Source organism: Drosophila busckii, chromosome 3L (assembly GCF_011750605.1).
Source record: "Drosophila busckii strain San Diego stock center, stock number 13000-0081.31 chromosome 3L, ASM1175060v1, whole genome shotgun sequence".
NCBI classification, from domain to species: domain Eukaryota; kingdom Metazoa; phylum Arthropoda; class Insecta; order Diptera; family Drosophilidae; genus Drosophila; species Drosophila busckii.
In genome coordinates this window covers 13,635,606-13,651,300 of record NC_046606.1, presented here as the reverse complement: position 1 = coordinate 13,651,300, position 15,695 = coordinate 13,635,606, and the positions used below count along the sequence as shown (strand labels likewise).

General features: G+C 45.4%; 4 protein-coding genes across 5 annotated transcripts in view; 2 read left to right on the top strand and 2 right to left on the bottom strand.

Moving 5' to 3' along the window:
- Positions 1–204: 204 nt before the first annotated feature.
- LOC108600448 (laminin subunit gamma-1) lies at positions 205–9,358 on the top strand. Its single transcript, XM_017988035.2, has 9 exons — positions 205–249; positions 2,750–3,133; positions 3,300–3,561; positions 3,626–4,243; positions 4,756–5,167; positions 5,232–7,820; positions 7,879–8,215; positions 8,270–8,570; positions 8,624–9,358. Exons 2-9 carry the CDS (start codon positions 2,936–2,938, stop codon positions 8,833–8,835), a joined length of 4,929 nt encoding a protein of 1,642 aa, XP_017843524.2. The 5' UTR covers positions 205–249; positions 2,750–2,935; the 3' UTR covers positions 8,836–9,358.
- Positions 9,359–9,388: 30 nt separating this feature from the next.
- LOC108599241 (odorant receptor 67b) lies at positions 9,389–11,135 on the bottom strand. The gene is made up of 10 exons (XM_017986038.2): positions 10,999–11,135; positions 10,833–10,932; positions 10,643–10,781; positions 10,399–10,590; positions 10,241–10,345; positions 10,018–10,186; positions 9,862–9,967; positions 9,705–9,806; positions 9,495–9,650; positions 9,389–9,445 (listed from the first exon to the last, which is right to left on the bottom strand). The coding sequence occupies exons 1-10, from the start codon at positions 11,133–11,135 to the stop codon at positions 9,389–9,391; spliced, it is 1,263 nt and encodes a 420-aa protein (XP_017841527.2).
- A 616-nt stretch (positions 11,136–11,751) lies between these two features.
- LOC108599555 (peptidyl-prolyl cis-trans isomerase D) lies at positions 11,752–13,598 on the top strand. Of its 2 annotated transcripts, XM_017986449.2 has the most exons (5): positions 11,752–11,757; positions 11,849–11,955; positions 12,026–12,270; positions 12,330–12,650; positions 12,716–13,598. In XM_017986449.2, the coding sequence occupies exons 2-5, from the start codon at positions 11,868–11,870 to the stop codon at positions 13,208–13,210; spliced, it is 1,149 nt and encodes a 382-aa protein (XP_017841938.1). In that variant the 5' UTR covers positions 11,752–11,757; positions 11,849–11,867; the 3' UTR covers positions 13,211–13,598. The 2 variants fall into 2 exon arrangements, with proteins under 2 accessions (XP_017841938.1, XP_017841937.1); XM_017986448.2 differs by lacking the exon at positions 11,752–11,757 and having other exon boundaries at positions 11,794–11,955.
- Positions 13,558–15,695, bottom strand: part of LOC108599553 (protein furry) — a 40,629-nt gene continuing 38,491 nt past the window's right edge. The window contains 5 exon segments of the mRNA XM_033293812.1: positions 13,558–13,759; positions 13,821–14,184; positions 14,244–14,489; positions 14,551–15,510; positions 15,611–15,658. Coding sequence (XP_033149703.1) covers positions 13,578–13,759; positions 13,821–14,184; positions 14,244–14,489; positions 14,551–15,510; positions 15,611–15,658 — 1,800 coding nt within the window. The 3' untranslated portion in view covers positions 13,558–13,577.

Genomic DNA, 15,695 nt, shown 5'->3' with positions numbered 1-15,695 from the left:
TCAGAGAGCGGATTGCGCCGGCACAACGATCACGTAGCTTACTCACAAACACGAGGGTGGCCGCAAAAGATCGTTTTCCTAATTTACAATATGACAAGTGCTGTGAGAAGTCTTAACGAAACCCTCGCACGAGCTAGAGTTTTACTCAATGAGAGTAGCTGAGGCACGGAGCGATCGGCACGAATTCCTCAACAGTCAGTTGAGCATTGGACGTCCTCGTTAACGGTTGCCTGTGGTGTTCTGTGCGGAGTAAGTGTGCCGTCTGCTGTAAAGTGTGGAGGAGTCTAAAGTTTTCTTTTGAAGCTCATCCGTTCAACTTGCTCTTTGATACTTTTCGTTTAATTTTCGGCAGTCGCGTGTGTATTTTGTTGGTTTTTATTGTGTTTGTTGCTGTCGCGATCGCAGCAGGCACAGCCAGCGTCGAAAAGAAAACCTCAAGATAAAAAGTATCTTGTGTGTCAGTCTGTCTGTAAGTGTGTCTGTGTGTGTGTGTGTGTATGTGGGCTCTGTGGCAGACAGTGTATGACGAAGTGTTTACTCAAAAGGTTCTTGCCTTCAGTGCAGTGATACAATTACAAAAAATAAAAAGGTTTATACAATAAAGCATAATGATTATAGAATGCACTTTATAATGAAAGCACTGGTCAAACAAAAAATGTAGCAACAAGCAGAATACAATTTACGATTCAGCAGTAAAGCGAGAAGCGTGCAATGTAACTGAATAAAAAGTAATTTGAAAGCTACTGCATTGACAACTGGAATAAACTGTGTGCATGTGAATGCAACTCCCCCTGGTGCCCTCAATTCGCTGGAATATGCAACACTATTAATAAACCGCACAAGTCCGAATGTGTTTGAAGCTGAAGTTATTTTTACATATGAGTATTTTGGAGAAAATCTACAAAATATATGCATTAAGTGCAGCATGTGTTGTGCCAGCAGCAGCTGAAAATGTATCTACAACAAAAATAGCATACAACGTTGTTTTTTGTTGTTGGTGTTGTGATTGTGCCCTGTGCAACGTTCAGATACAACAACAACAACAATAAAAACCAAGTTTCGTAAAAGTATCTGAGCATGTTGCTTGCTTTTGAGTGACTTCGTTTTGCTTTTCCTCTACCTGATCTTGTGCGTGTGTGTGTGTGTGTGTTGGTGTGTGTATCTGAGTGAGTGTAGTGAAGCAGTGGATAAAAACAAACAGTTGAATAAAGATAAATACCAAAAGGTAGCAAACAAAAGCGCCGTTCAAATAGTCGCTGCAAGCAAACAAACTGTATAGCAACAAATTTTCAGTCTTAGCTTCAGTGTGCTCTGCAGTGTGGCATATAAAAAATAATATATATTTATATATATATATAAGCGCCATATCGCCACTATACGCGCTAGTTCGTAGCTCCAAATTCTTATCACTAAAGGAACTCACTCACAGCTTGAAATCTGAATGGAGCGGATGTTCAACGTTTGTATGTGTATGTGTGTGTGCTTTAATATATCACCAAATGACAAGAACAACAAGTTGTTGTGTCTTGGCCTCAGCTGAACTCATTCTCCCAAAAGGGTTGCCATGACCAGAAGTGTATTCAATGCTGCCCCAGCGACAGTCATCAAAATCTCTTGTGCCGAATACAAAAATGTTCAAAAAACGAAACTAAACTTTGTGTTTCACTTTAATAAGCGTCGCTGCTGATAAACCTCATCAGCGATAGTGCTATAAAAATCTGTGTGAGAGTAAGAAACAGTGTTTGCTTTAAAATAAAATTGATAAAAGACACAATACTTATTAAAAGTATAAATACAAACGTGAGCAAACCAAACTATCAAACTACAAGCTGATAAATTAGTTGGATACCCACAACGTTGAATGTGAAAACTCTTAAATACCCAACTGAGCTTTTCTATTTCTTTTTTTGTTTCTGTAGCCTTTTATTTGTTAGCAGGCAATTTAACGCTTAACTCAGCTATGTGCTTAAGTATTCATTTAGTGATATCATCAGCTTTAGCTCTTCAGTACTTAAGTAAATAGACTGAATTTAGCTGGGCATATTTGCTAATTAGACAAACAACTTAGCCGCCAACAAATCCAAAAAGTTACTCAAGTCTAAGTAAATTTGCGCTTCTTAATGAATACAACCTTGGCTATAGGAATAATGCATCCAATCCAACATGCAAACATTTCGTGCACTGCAGAGAATTCCTGAAACAAGTTCCTAAATAGCGCACAGCCAAAGCCAAAGCAATTGCCCGGCCGGAGTAAGTAGATGAAATCATCGTTTGAGAATAAATTCAAGTTTCATATGGAAGCTAAAGCAAGTACGCAAACTATTACATATATACAAACAAATATAGTCGGAAACACACACAAATTTGTTGTGGCCAATGCTTGAGTTCATTTTCATTCTACTGAGCGTGTATGTGTGTGTGAGTGTGTGTTTATTTATTTCATAGCTTATTGCCCGTCTGATTGTTTAAAATTTTCATTTGCAGTTTTGTTTTTTTCTGTCTTGGGTCTTCTTTATCTGCTCCAGCGCACTAACTTATTAACCCAACGCTATATACAGACAAATGCTTGTTTGTTTTTTTCTTTCCCGCGAACTGTTTGGACGTTGAACTAATTAAAAGACGACCCAAAAATATATACAATATGCACAGCAGATGTTTTGACTTTTCTAAAGATGCTGTCTGTGGTTTTTAGCTAACCGAATTTTCGCTGATTCAGTAGCTTGCTGGCTTTTCTCTTTGATTTTTCCAGCGGCAGCCATCAATTTGCAACTATGCTCTAAACTGCGACCGTGTGCATATAGTAGGAATATACCCACCCACCCCCAAGCGATTATATAGCAAACTACTCGAACCAATTTAGCAAATAAGCAAGCAGCCTAAACCAAAAACAAAAATCTAAAACCACGTTGAGTGTCAACAAAAAGATTTCCATACGATGAAGCGCAGCAGGCGGAGTCTAAGCTTAGACTGCCGCATGGCGCGTCTGTTGCTCGCTGGAGCGCTACTCTGCAGCTGTGTGGCAAGCACATGGGCGGTGCAACGCCAGCCCATCAACTCGGCCGGTGGACACGAGCTGCGTGGCACAACCTTCTTGCCAGCGCTGGAATGCTACGATCTCTATGGTCGCCCACAGGTAAAGCCCGCAAACAAATTCATTTAAATTAATTAAAATTGGACTAGCGCACGCGCTTGGATCAGCAACGAGGGTTGATTGTCCAATTAAATTGCAGGGATGCAAAGCAATTGAGCCACACACACACATCAATTTAAATAACAATTCGGTATGCTTTGTATTTTAGAAATGTCTGCCCGAGTTCATCAACGCCGCCTATCAGCTGCAAATCGAATCGACTAACACTTGTGGCGAGCAGGGCGAGAATAACTTCTGCACACAGACCATGCATCCGAATCATAAGAACTGCGTCTTCTGTCGCAACGACGATCATAGTCCCTCGTTCCTAACGGACTTGCATGATCCACAGAATCCCACGTGGTGGCAATCGGAGACCATGTTCGAGGGCATACAGCATCCCAATCACGTCAACTTGACATTGAATTTGCGTAAGTAACACGTATATGTCTATAATACAAATATATATATATATATATATATATCTGCTGTTAGGTAAATCTTATGACATTACCTATGTGCGCATTCTGTTCCGCTCGCCGCGTCCGGAGTCGTTTACCATATACAAGCGCACCTCGGAGAACGGCGCCTGGATACCCTATCAGTACTACAGCGCCACCTGTCGCGACACCTACTCCATGCCGGACTCGCGTGCCATACGCAAGGGTGAGGGCGAGGCGCACGCGCTCTGCACCAGCGAGTACAGCGACATTTCCCCGCTGCGCGATGGTGAAATTGCCTTCTCCACGCTGGAGGGTCGTCCCAGCGGCATCAACTTTGAGCGCAGTCTGGAGCTGCAGGATTGGGTCACTGCCACGGACATTCGCATCACTTTGGATCGCCTGAACACGTTCGGCGACGAAATCTTCGGCGATCAGCAAGTGCTCAAGTCATATTTCTATGCCATCAGCGACATTGCGGTGGGCGCACGCTGCAAGTGCAACGGCCATGCCAGCAAGTGTGTGGCAAGCACCGGGAATGCCATGGCGGAGCGCACCTTGGTCTGCGAGTGTCGCCACAATACCGACGGACCCGACTGCGATCGCTGCCTGCCGCTTTACAACGACGTCAAATGGAAGCGCGCCACCTCAACGGAAGTCAACGAGTGCAAAGGTGAGTAAACGGGTTGGGGGCACAGTGGGTGCCTATCTGAGCGCAAGATTAAATATTGGAAATAGTAGCGTGTAAATTATTCTGCATATAACTAAAACAAGGGCTACTAACAAATTGATAAGCAGAACTATCATTTTGAGAAATTTTTGTAACTAATTGAAACAACTTTTTGAAATCCAAATGCTAAGTAGCTAGATTGAATTAGTTTGGTACCACTGTGCTAGGCTAGACCTGTGCGGGCTATATAAGGACAAGACGGCTTTTGCCGTTAGCTGTCAGTGGCTGCTACAGCTCAGAAGTCAGTCATGTTGCAACTGCTACTCTTGCCACTTGCCACTTGTCTTGTGACGCATGCCGCCGCCTATGGCTGGTACTACGACAATGCGCTGCAAACGAATCGCTTGGATGTCAGTGTGGCGGCAGCCAAGCACTGGTATCTGATTAACTGTAAAGCTAAAGCCTAAGCTGAAGCTGCAGCTCTTACTAACCCAATCTCTTTGTCTGTTTGGCAGCTTGCAACTGCAACGGATTTGCGGACAAGTGTTACTTCGATGCGAGTCTGTATAATACGACGGGCCATGGCGGCCATTGCTTGGACTGTCGCGACAATCGTGACGGACCCAACTGCGAGCGCTGCAAGGAGAACTTTTACATGCGCGACGGCACCAACTGCGTCAACTGCAACTGCGATGCAGTCGGCTCGCGCTCGCTGCAGTGCAACAGCCAGGGCAAGTGCCAGTGCAAGCCTGGAGTCACTGGCGACAAGTGCGATCGCTGTGCCAACAACTACTTCCAGTTCGGACCACATGGATGCCAGCCCTGCGGCTGCGACGCGCGCGGCTCGCACGACAACACGCCCGCCTGTGATGCCGAGAGCGGCATTTGCTTCTGCAAGGAAAACGTCGAGGGCAGACGCTGCAATGAGTAAGCGCATGGCTTAAGTTTAAATTAAATTCATTCATTTTAATTCCTTGTGCTTACTTACCAGATGCAAACCGGGCTTCTTCAATCTGGACAAGAGCAATCGGTTTGGCTGCACGCCCTGCTTCTGCTACGGCCACACCTCGGAGTGCCAGACAGCGCCCGGTTACTCCGTTGTCTCGGTCACCTCGAACTTCAACAAGCACAAGGAACGCTGGACTGCCATTGATCCGAATAGCCACGAGGTGGACATTAAGTACAATCAATATAGCCGCAGCATTGGCACCACCGCCCAGGGCAATGAGTTTGTCTACTTCAAGGCGCCGGATCGCTTCCTGGGCGATCAACGTGCCAGCTACAATCGCGACCTGAAGTTCAAGCTGCAGCTGGTGCGCCAGGTGGGCCCCAGCAGCAGCGCCAGCGACGTCATACTCGAGGGTGCCGGCAGCAAAATCTCGCTGCCCATCTTCGCCCAAAGCAACGGCATACCCGACTCCGATGTGCGCGAGTACACGTTCCGCCTGCATGAGCATCACGACTATCAGTGGCAGCCCAGTCAGTCGGCGCGTGGCTTCCTCTCCATATTGTCCAATTTGACGGCCATCAAGATTCGCGCCACTTACTCGGTGCAGGGCGAGGCCAATCTCGATGACGTGGAACTGCAGACGGCGCACAGAGGCGCCGCCGGTCAGCCCGCCACCTGGATAGAGCAGTGCACCTGCCCCGAAGGCTACCTGGGACAGTTCTGCGAGAGCTGCGCGCCACGCTATCGTCACAGTCCGGCGCGTGGTGGTCCGTTCATGCCTTGCATTCCCTGCGACTGTCATGGCCATGCGGACATCTGCGACTCGGAGACGGGCAGCTGCATCTGTCAGCACAACACGCAGGGCGACAACTGCGACCAGTGCGCCAAGGGCTACTATGGCAACGCCTTGGGCGGCACGCCCTACGACTGCAAGCGTTGTCCTTGCCCCAATGACGGCGCCTGCCTGCAGATTAATGGCGATACGGTGATATGCACAGAGTGTCCGGTGGGCTACTTTGGCTCGCGCTGCGAGCAGTGCAGCGATGGCTTCTATGGCGATCCCACGGGTCTGCTGGGTGCGGTGCAAACCTGCAAGAGCTGCGACTGCAACGGCAATGTGGATCCCAATGCGGTGGGCAACTGCAATCGCACCACGGGCGTCTGCCTGAAGTGCATACACAATACGGCGGGCACATACTGCGATCAGTGCTTGCCCGGACACTTTGGTGATCCGCTGGCGTTGCCGCATGGCAAGTGCGATCGCTGCAGCTGCTATGCCGCCGGCACGGAGCAGGATGAGCAGAGCATCTCGCGCTGTGATCAGGTGACGGGTCAATGCCAGTGCAAGCCAAATGTCATTGGACGCGACTGCGGCGAGTGTCAGCCCGGCTACTTCAACATACGCTCCGGCAATGGCTGCGAGAACTGTCTATGTGATCCCGTGGGCAGTTACAACTCCACCTGCGACAGATATACGGGTCAGTGCCATTGCAAGCCCGGCGTAGTGGGCGTGCGCTGTGATCAGTGCGAAAACTACTTCTATGGCTTCTCGGCTGAGGGCTGCAGTGCCTGCGACTGCGATGAGAGCGGCTCGAAGGGCTTCCAGTGCGACCAGCATGGCCAGTGTCCGTGCAATGACAACGTGGAGGGTCGTCGCTGCGATCGCTGCAAGGAGAACAAGTACGATCGCCATCGCGGCTGCGTCGACTGCCCCGACTGCTACAATCTGGTGCAGGATGCGGCGGACATACATCGCGCCAAGCTGGCCAATCTGAGCTCCACGCTGGACGAGATTGCGCGCACACCCGTGACCAACGATGCGGAGTTCGAGGGCAAACTGAAGGCGGTGCAGGAGAAGGTAGCAGTTCTGGCAATGGATGCGCGCAGCGGTTCCGGCTCCGGCGGTCAGACCTATGTGGAAGTCATCACTGATCTGCACAAGCGTCTGGACAGCATGCGCGAGCATCTGGCCAGCGCCGATGCACTGCAGCAGGATGCTAACGCAGAGATTGGAAAGGCGAGCGACAATTACACGCAACTACACCTGATTATCGACAAGGCCAAGAAGGAGCTGCAGGAAGCCTTGAATCTGCTGAGCGACGAGGGTGCGCAGGCCTTGGCTAAGGCCAAGAACAAGTCCATAGAGTTTGGCGACCAGTCCGACCAGATCTCCGATATATCACGCGAAGCGCGTGCAATGGCCGATCGCTTGGAGTCGGAGGCGCAGTTTGATCTGAAGAACGCCAAGGATGCCAAGGACGCAGTGGAGAAGGCGCATCTGCTGGCCAAGAACGCCATCGACTTGCAGCAGAAAGTGGGCGTCGAACTGCGCACCGAAGTGCGTACCGAACTGAACATACAGAAGCAATCCCTCGGCTCGGTGCTGCAGACCTCCAAGGAGGCGTTGCGCAAGGCCACCGAAGTCTACGACACGGCCCTGACGCTGCTTAGCGACGTCAACAGACTAACGCAGCCAGACATCGACATTAACGAGCTCAAGAAGCAGGCAGTGGATGCAAATAATCGCGCCGATGCGCTGCTCAAGCAGCTCAACGATCTGGCCGACAACAACAACGAAATCTTCACAGACTTCGAGCACGAGCGTGAGCTGGCCGTGGTGCTGCTCGAACGGTAAGTGGTACATCCTCAAGCTTAGTTTATTTACTCACATTACGCTTCCAATTCTTAGCGCTGATGCACAGAAGACACAAGACATTGAACTGCTGGAGCGCGCCAAGGCAGCGCATGATAGAGCCACCAAGGCTGTGGAGCAGGGCGACAATACGCTCAAGGAGGCCAATAGCACGTACAACAAGCTGTCCGGCTTCCAGGCCGATGTGCAAAAGTCCTCAGAGAAGGCAGACAAGGCCCTGGAGACTGTGCCCAGCATAGACAGGGAAATTCAGAATGCTGGCGACTTGATACGTCAGGCGGAGGAGGCCTTGGCGGGCGCCAACAAGAATGCCAACGAGGCCAAGGACAATGCGCAGCAGGCGCAGGAGAAGTACGCCGAGCAGGCCTCCAAGGTAAGTGCAACGCTTGAGTGTTAATTACAATAATATTTACAAATTGTTTGCCAGGATGCTGAGCTGATACGCCGCAAGGCCAATGAGACGAAGGTCGCGGCACGCAAGCTGCGCGATGAGGCTGACCAGCTGAATCATCGTGTGCGTCTAACCGAGGACAGCATCTTCGAGCTGGAGGAGAACTCCACCAGGGACGAAAACATGGTCGAAGATGCCAAGCGTAAGGTTGGTCAGGCCAAGGCGGACACACAGGATGCGCAAAAGCAAATCGAGAAGGCCAATGCTGAGCTGTCGGCTATCAAGGACGAGCTGGAGAACCTCAAGGACATCAATACAGCTGACTTGGATAAGCTAGGTAAGCTGCTAATTATTTTACACTACTGCATGTTGTTAACCATTTACTTATAGAAAATCGTCTGACTGTCGTTGAAACTGACATCAATCGCGTCAATCTGACGGGACGCCTTGACAAGTATCGTGAGCAGCGCAATATACAGAAGAAACTCATCGACAAGTACGATGCAGAGCTGAAGGAACTCTCCGGCGAGGTGGAAAATATACGCTTTATATCGGAGGCACTGCCGGCGGGTTGCTTTAGACGCAATCGTCTGGAGCCCTAAGTAACTAATTGCCCAGCCAGCTACCAACTACTTCAACTAACCACTAAGTACGAAGCGGAGACGAACAAATCTGAATTAGCTGTAGCCGTAGCTGTTGCATGAAATTATGTAATTTTAGTCCTTTAGCTGAAATAATTTGTTTAGTAAAGAACAAACAAAATATAAGAGAACACGATCAAGCAATCAATAAGAAAAACACGCCCAGCTTTAAAGCAACCACGTTCGTTTATTCATAAATAAAAAATATATATGTTGCCATTAATGTAAAATTCCTCAACTGCCAATTCAAGCCATAAACGACTGTATTATACTACGCATAATAACATTTATTTGAATACTGTGCCGTGTACAACTCCAAAACAATTTCATTTAATTTTTGTACAACTATCTTACATGCCGCATTGCAATCTATACTATATCATAATATATTTGTCTATTACCTTAAATGTGCCAATTAAAAATACTTTCTATTGTGTATAAGTCTCCAACAAAAAAACAAAAACAAAAAGCAAATAAAAGTTTTCCAACGTTGTCATTTTGTAATCGTTACTTCTTATTTGTTATTCATATTTTGCAGCAGCAAAAAGAAATTTCCACTCATGCGAAACACCTACAAGCGGAATTAAGTATACGATAAAAACAAGTATACGTTAGCTCACCTGCACTAGAAACTTATGTGATAAATTTGTAAAGCCACCAACGCTCAAGATAAAAGTACGCTTCGAAAACAACAACATGAGCTTGATCATGAACTTAAATTCCTCAGTTTCATTATACCAAGCGCAGTTGTACCACTCTTCAAAAAGTAATTCGCTCTGTAGTATAAAATTGTTAAGAGAATTGCTGTAAAGTTATAAATGTACGCTCACTTGGGTTTCCACTTTTTGTGCATTTACATTGTACAAACTAATTTCCAAAGTTATGGTTAGTAAATAAACCATTATCATGCCCATCCAGACCATGCTTACTTCCTAGAAATCAATGTATATAATTCACTGAGCAAATCTGCACTGGCAATTAACTTACCAACACTGTGCTTATCTTATACAGCAGCATGCATATTAAGATGCTGCTTATGGTGCATTGTACTAGAATTATGTACTTGAATAGATTCTCAATTTGAGCATGATGTCTGTAAATTTAAAAAGCTTAAAACGCATATAAGTATTTTTATTTAAATACCTTGAAATACGTGAAAAGAGGCGAACACAACAGCGTAAATAAAGAACTCTAGAGGAGCTTCGAACTGTGTCATTGTCAGTGGAGTGTTTAACTAAATAACGCAGAATCTTTATCAAACATGCTACATGCCGCGTTAGCACCACAAATAGACTATTGAAACCAAAGACAGCTGTAAGCAAATCGATGAGTCTTGTTACCTTTATATAACTCAATTGAAAATTACCAAAGAAGCACCAAAATGGGCCGGACTGCAGCAAAAAGAAACGCACTGAATAGGAAGGCAGCTGGTAATTGCCTAATTGTATATAGGGCACTATAGCAGGATATGCTATATAAATTGTAAATAAGTAAAAAAAATAAAGTTTTAGCTTTTTAACTTACTCAACGTCATCTCACAAGTATCACGCACTATGTAACAATCGTATAGATATTGAAAATAGGGGCGCAGCGTATAATATAAAACGGGCATACAGACGATCTTATAGAAGAACATCACCTGACGATCAATTTCCTGCCAATTGTCGTACAGTATTTTCTTCAAGTCTGTACATAATTTGCGCTTGTTGGGTAAGACTAAAAATTTAATATTTATATTAATTATTCAGTGAATTAGCCAATTTCATACTCAAATCAAATAGGCCCAGATCCTTCAATACAGATCCAGTCTCTGTTATCCGCACTAGATCTACACAAGACTCCAAGTTATTGAAGAACATCATCATCTTCACTAGACCAACGGACAGCTGAAAGGTAAGCAGCACTGCCTGCAACGAAGATTAAATTACCCATATATATGTTGATTCTATTATATTTACCTCTACATATGCCTCAAAAGATACCACAAAATTTACAATAATGAACTTAATGAGGCTATATATAATGTTCATGTTGACAATCCATGTGAAAATCCGTAAGCTAAGATATATATATATATATTATTTACTATAAATATTTTATTAACAGCTTTCAAGATCGACTTACAATCTGCAAGGTCCAGAACCGCGTTTCCTTGGCGCTATATTAAGCCCTAATGCATAGGCGCTGTACTCCACCCACTTGAGACCTTGCTTGGGTAACTCATCAATTTTATCAAGCTCTTGCTCCAATATGTTCTGCATTTCAAGAAATAATTTTTAAAACTGTTTAATCAGCCACTCGAACTCAAGCTCTTTATATGCACATTTTTAGTGGGAGGCTCTTGCTCAATTAATTGTAAATTATATACTTGCCTAACCAAATTACTCAATTGGTTGGATATTGTGCAACTCTTGTAAGGACAAACAAAATATCCGTGGAATTATCTGGGCGTCAACCAGAGGCATTAAAAATTAAGTAGCAGAGGCTATGGCATTTGTGTTTAAGCGCATATTAGTAAAACTACGACAGTTATTTGATTTAAAGTGATTTCACTTAAAAAGTTTGCATTAATTTTAATCTTTATTTTACTTAGAAAATAATAATCTTGCGTTGAAGTGCTATGCCAAAATTACAAATATTTTATACATTTGTCTTCATGCCACACACATTAAGTTGTTTACCGCATGATCCCCTTTTGACAACAAATAGTGTTTGATTTTAATTAATTAAAATATATTTAATATATTTTGGCTCTTTATAGTTTTATTTAAATTTGTAACTGCTCATTTAACGTATTTCTATAGCGCATATATTTGCAGCGAGTTGGCAGCCCCATCAGCTGTTGTTACTGCAACATTAAATCAAATGGACAGCACAGGTAAGGTGAGAAACACAATATATTTGTTTACCTACTTTATACTACGGTTTGTGTTCAATAAATAACTTATAATTAATGTAATATGGAAACAAGCAGCTCAGATTTGACGACAAAAATGGTGGCAAATACGCAGCAGCTACTGCAACCTGTAAATGAAAGCAATCCCATAGTTTACTTTGATATCAGCATCGGGCAGGAAAGGGGTAAGAAGAAGCGCCATTTGTAGATGACCTAGTTAACAAGGCTATTGAAATGTATGCATTATTAACGCAGCGGGTCGCATGATAATTGAACTGCGCAAGGATGTTGTGCCTATAACAGCGGAAAATTTCCGTGCGCTCTGCACGGGTGAAAAAGGCATTGGGCAACTGGGTAAACCACTGCACTACAAGGGAACGAGATTTCACAAGATTAAGAGAGTGTTTGCTGTGCAAGGCGGCGATCTGGTTAAAAATGATGGCACCAGTGGAGAGAGCATCTACGGCCCAATCTTTCCAGATGAAAACTTTGACCTGACTGTGAGTATTCTCAGTTCATTCAGTTCATAAGAATCTGTCTTATACACTTTCTCTTGCAGCACAATGAAGAGGGTGTGGTTAGCATGGCCAACTATGGCAAGCCAAACACAAATAGCTCGCAATTCTTTATCACAGCCGTGGGCTGTGAGAATCTGAATGGCACCAATGTGGTTGTGGGTCGTGTGCTGCGTGGACTTGCCATTGTGGCTGAAATGGAACAGAACTGCAACGATGAAGGCGATACTACTGCGGACATAACAATAACAGAATGCGGCGAGCTGGCAGCAGGCGAAGATTGGAGCATGGAGTGTAATGACGGCACTGCAGACAAGCTACCGCCGTATCCGCAAGACTGGACGGGCAAGTTTCACAAGCAAACAGTGAGTCAATAGCCTATTATTTGCTTAGCACTTGACACATTGTAATCTTATCTCCATCACTGCAGCTTGATGCATCGCTGGCGCTGCTCACATGTCTGCGACAGGCGGGCAATCACTTTTTTCAATTGGGTCATTATTATGAAGCGCGTGCCAAATACCGCAAGGCCAATCGTTACTATGCAATGCTACGAAATAGCTTTACATTACAGCAGACTAAACGCAGTCAAATCGATGAAAATCTGCGCAAGCTGGATGACTTCTCGGTGGTGAACAACATCAATATGGCAGCGGTGGAACTGAAGCTAGAAAACTATCTGTATGCCAAATATGAATGCACGGAGGCTATACGATTAGATGCGAACTGCAGCAAGGCGTTTTATAGGCGTGGACAGGCGCAACGTGCCATGCGTAATTATGAGGAGGCCATCAACGACTTGAAGCGTGCCAACACGCTCCTGCCGGAAAACAAACAAATTCTTAATGAGCTGAACAGCGCCAAACAATTGTTAGCTGAATACAATAGACAGCAACGCAATGCGCTCAAGAAACTTTTTAACTAAATTTTAAGCGTATAAACATATATATTTTTGACAAATGGAATTATTGCTCTATTTAGCCTTAAGATATTCACGTTGAATGTGAAACAAAGTATACAAAAATACTTTATTCTTAAATGTTTTTACTTTATACACGCTGGGGTATGTCGTTGCTAAATGTTTATAACTAAATCAATAAGACAGACATGAATCTATAATTGTTAATGTAAGTATATATATATTTTGTTATTAAATCGTACCTATAAACAGATTTGTTCATATACAGTAATGCTTGCTCTACGCTCAACTGAATGTTAGCTTTATATAATTATAAACTAATGAGCTTAAAAACTGCAGCTTAATTTTAACCATATGTAAAGTTGCTCTAGAATTAAAGATTTGTCACAATGTCCTGCTCACTGCGATGCAAGTTGCCAGAGCCAGCGCCCATGGCATTGCTCTTCAAATTGATTTCCATGTTGTTGAGAGCGCTGGAGACATGATATAAATTCTCAGAGAGTTTGGCATACACCTCGAACAGCTCAGAGTCCGACTTGGATACAATGAAGGCTTCTATAAAAAGCAAAAAACGAATAAATAATTGTTTACAAATTAAAATAATTGTGGCTCAAACCTGTGCGATCCTTCATAACGTTATGCGCATAGGCATTCAAGATAATGGACATTTCATCGAACTTTATGCGACTGTCCAGATTGCCATAGCTAAAGATGGTCAGACTCTGTTCGCCGGAGCTCAGCGTAGACACACGTCGATACTGACGCACATGGGAAATGGCACTGGACCAGCGCTGCAGGCCTATGTGCTCATGTAGCGACGACTCAAACTCCTCCTGTGTCATGGGCAAGCCGGGCGAAGGCGTCGGCGTATGCTCGCCTTCCGTTGATGTGGACGACTCCAGGCAATCCAGCTCGGCTTCTGTAGTGCAACGCACCAAAGCATCGCGCACCAGGGCATAGAGATCAGATATGTCCTGCATCTAGGGGCGTAGCTCAAAAATTAAACATTGCTTGCCATTAAAATAAAAGCTCAACTTACGTCTTCATTGATACGAAAATGGTTGACGACATTCGAGGAAATTTTATGATTCGATTCAATCAGCAACAGCAGCTGGAACATGAGTTTATATAGAGAGCGACCCAAGTCGAGCACCACCTCCATGGAGGCCGGATCAAAGGGCATGTACGCAATGCTGGAGCTGCTGGGCAACTCCAAGCCAGAGGCAGCTACGTCCGTTTCGTTAAAGAGCGATAGTTTACAGGACGTTTTAACCGCATCCAGGCACTGGTAGAAGCATAATGCATATTAAAAATTTATAAGCAAATAAATATATTTATCAACAAACCTCTAAGACCTGATCCTTGCGATCGAAGAATGTCTCCAGATGCTCTTGCACTTCCAGCACATTAAATCGGAGCGTCTCGAACAGCTTGGGCGTGGTTGTCTGCAGCTCGCTGCACCACACACGCGGCGGATCAGCGCGTGAGCTCAGCAAATCGGTAAAAAGCGATATGCGATTTCCAAGCTGGGAGCCAATGCCGGTGAAGAACTTCTTGGCCTCCTTGGATATGCTGATTGTCTTAAAGGTAATCTCCTTGATGAGCCTGTACAGCTGCAGCAACAGCTCTGAGGTGTGCGCCGAGGGCTGATTCACCAGCATAGACTGCAGCTGGCGGCGCCAGTTCTCCTCCGCCTCATCGCGTATGGCTGCACCAAAGCGTATAATGCCCGGCAAGTGCGGCGAGGCATTGCAGGGAGTTATGTCGCCCAGATCGCCGGCGCTGGAGCCGCTGGTATCACTACGTGACACTGAGTTACGGCGACGTCGCTCACGCAGACTCAACGAAGTGGGCGGCACGCTGCTAAAGCCGGACTTTAAGAACGACTGGCGATGGTCATCATCCAAAGGCGACTCTGACTCGGCTTCCTCATCGGAGGAATCATCTGCAGTTTGACGCTTGCGTTTGCTTAAAATGGGCGTCTTGTCGCTGAAGCTGTCCTCCAGCGCAGAGGAGTTGCCGCCCCTTATGGAGCCACCAATGCCACTGCCGCAATTCAAACGATCCTCATCGCCCTCGAACAGCTGATGGCGACGCACGCCCCAGTTGAAGTTGTCTGTGGATTCACCCGCAATGCTGTCCTCATACTCCAAAAAGTCAAAGTCCTTGAAGACTGTAAAGTCAGGCTGACCATCATCGCGACGCGAACCGCTGCTCAAATCGCCTTGGGGTCCAGAAGTTTCCTCGGTGGACGAGGCAGCCGACGACTGACGTTCCATCAGATCCGAGGACTGACTGAAGATGACCTGAATAAAAAGAAATAACAAAGTTAGTACAGCGCTTAAATAAATTTGTTTTTGGATTAAACACAATTTTATACGGAAAGTAAGAGAATAATGTAATTACGCTTTGTCTGGTCGCAATCGATCCCGTTAGTAGTGTGGTGCTCAGAGACTGAACGTGTTAAAAAATAAAAGTAAGAGAACGAAAC

Excerpts from the sequence above, each read along its gene's own strand:
- LOC108599555 (XM_017986448.2), top strand. The coding sequence starts at position 11,835 with ATGGAAACAAGCAGCTCAGATTTGACGACAAAAATGGTGGCAAATACG. Across the intron at positions 12,271-12,329 it reads ATGAAAACTTTGACCTGACT|CACAATGAAGAGGGTGTGGT; the intron begins GTGAGTATTCTC and ends TTTCTCTTGCAG. Across the intron at positions 12,651-12,715 it reads GCAAGTTTCACAAGCAAACA|CTTGATGCATCGCTGGCGCT; the intron begins GTGAGTCAATAG and ends CCATCACTGCAG.
- LOC108599241 (XM_017986038.2), bottom strand. The coding sequence starts at position 11,135 with ATGCAGAACATATTGGAGCAAGAGCTTGATAAAATTGATGAGTTACCC. Across the intron at positions 10,782-10,832 it reads CTTTTGAGGCATATGTAGAG|GCAGTGCTGCTTACCTTTCA; the intron begins GTAAATATAATA and ends TCTTCGTTGCAG. Across the intron at positions 9,968-10,017 it reads CTCTTTTCACGTATTTCAAG|ACATCATGCTCAAATTGAGA; the intron begins GTATTTAAATAA and ends TTAAATTTACAG.
- LOC108600448 (XM_017988035.2), top strand. The coding sequence starts at position 2,936 with ATGAAGCGCAGCAGGCGGAGTCTAAGCTTAGACTGCCGCATGGCGCGT. Across the intron at positions 5,168-5,231 it reads GAGGGCAGACGCTGCAATGA|ATGCAAACCGGGCTTCTTCA; the intron begins GTAAGCGCATGG and ends CTTACTTACCAG. Across the intron at positions 8,216-8,269 it reads ACGCCGAGCAGGCCTCCAAG|GATGCTGAGCTGATACGCCG; the intron begins GTAAGTGCAACG and ends ATTGTTTGCCAG.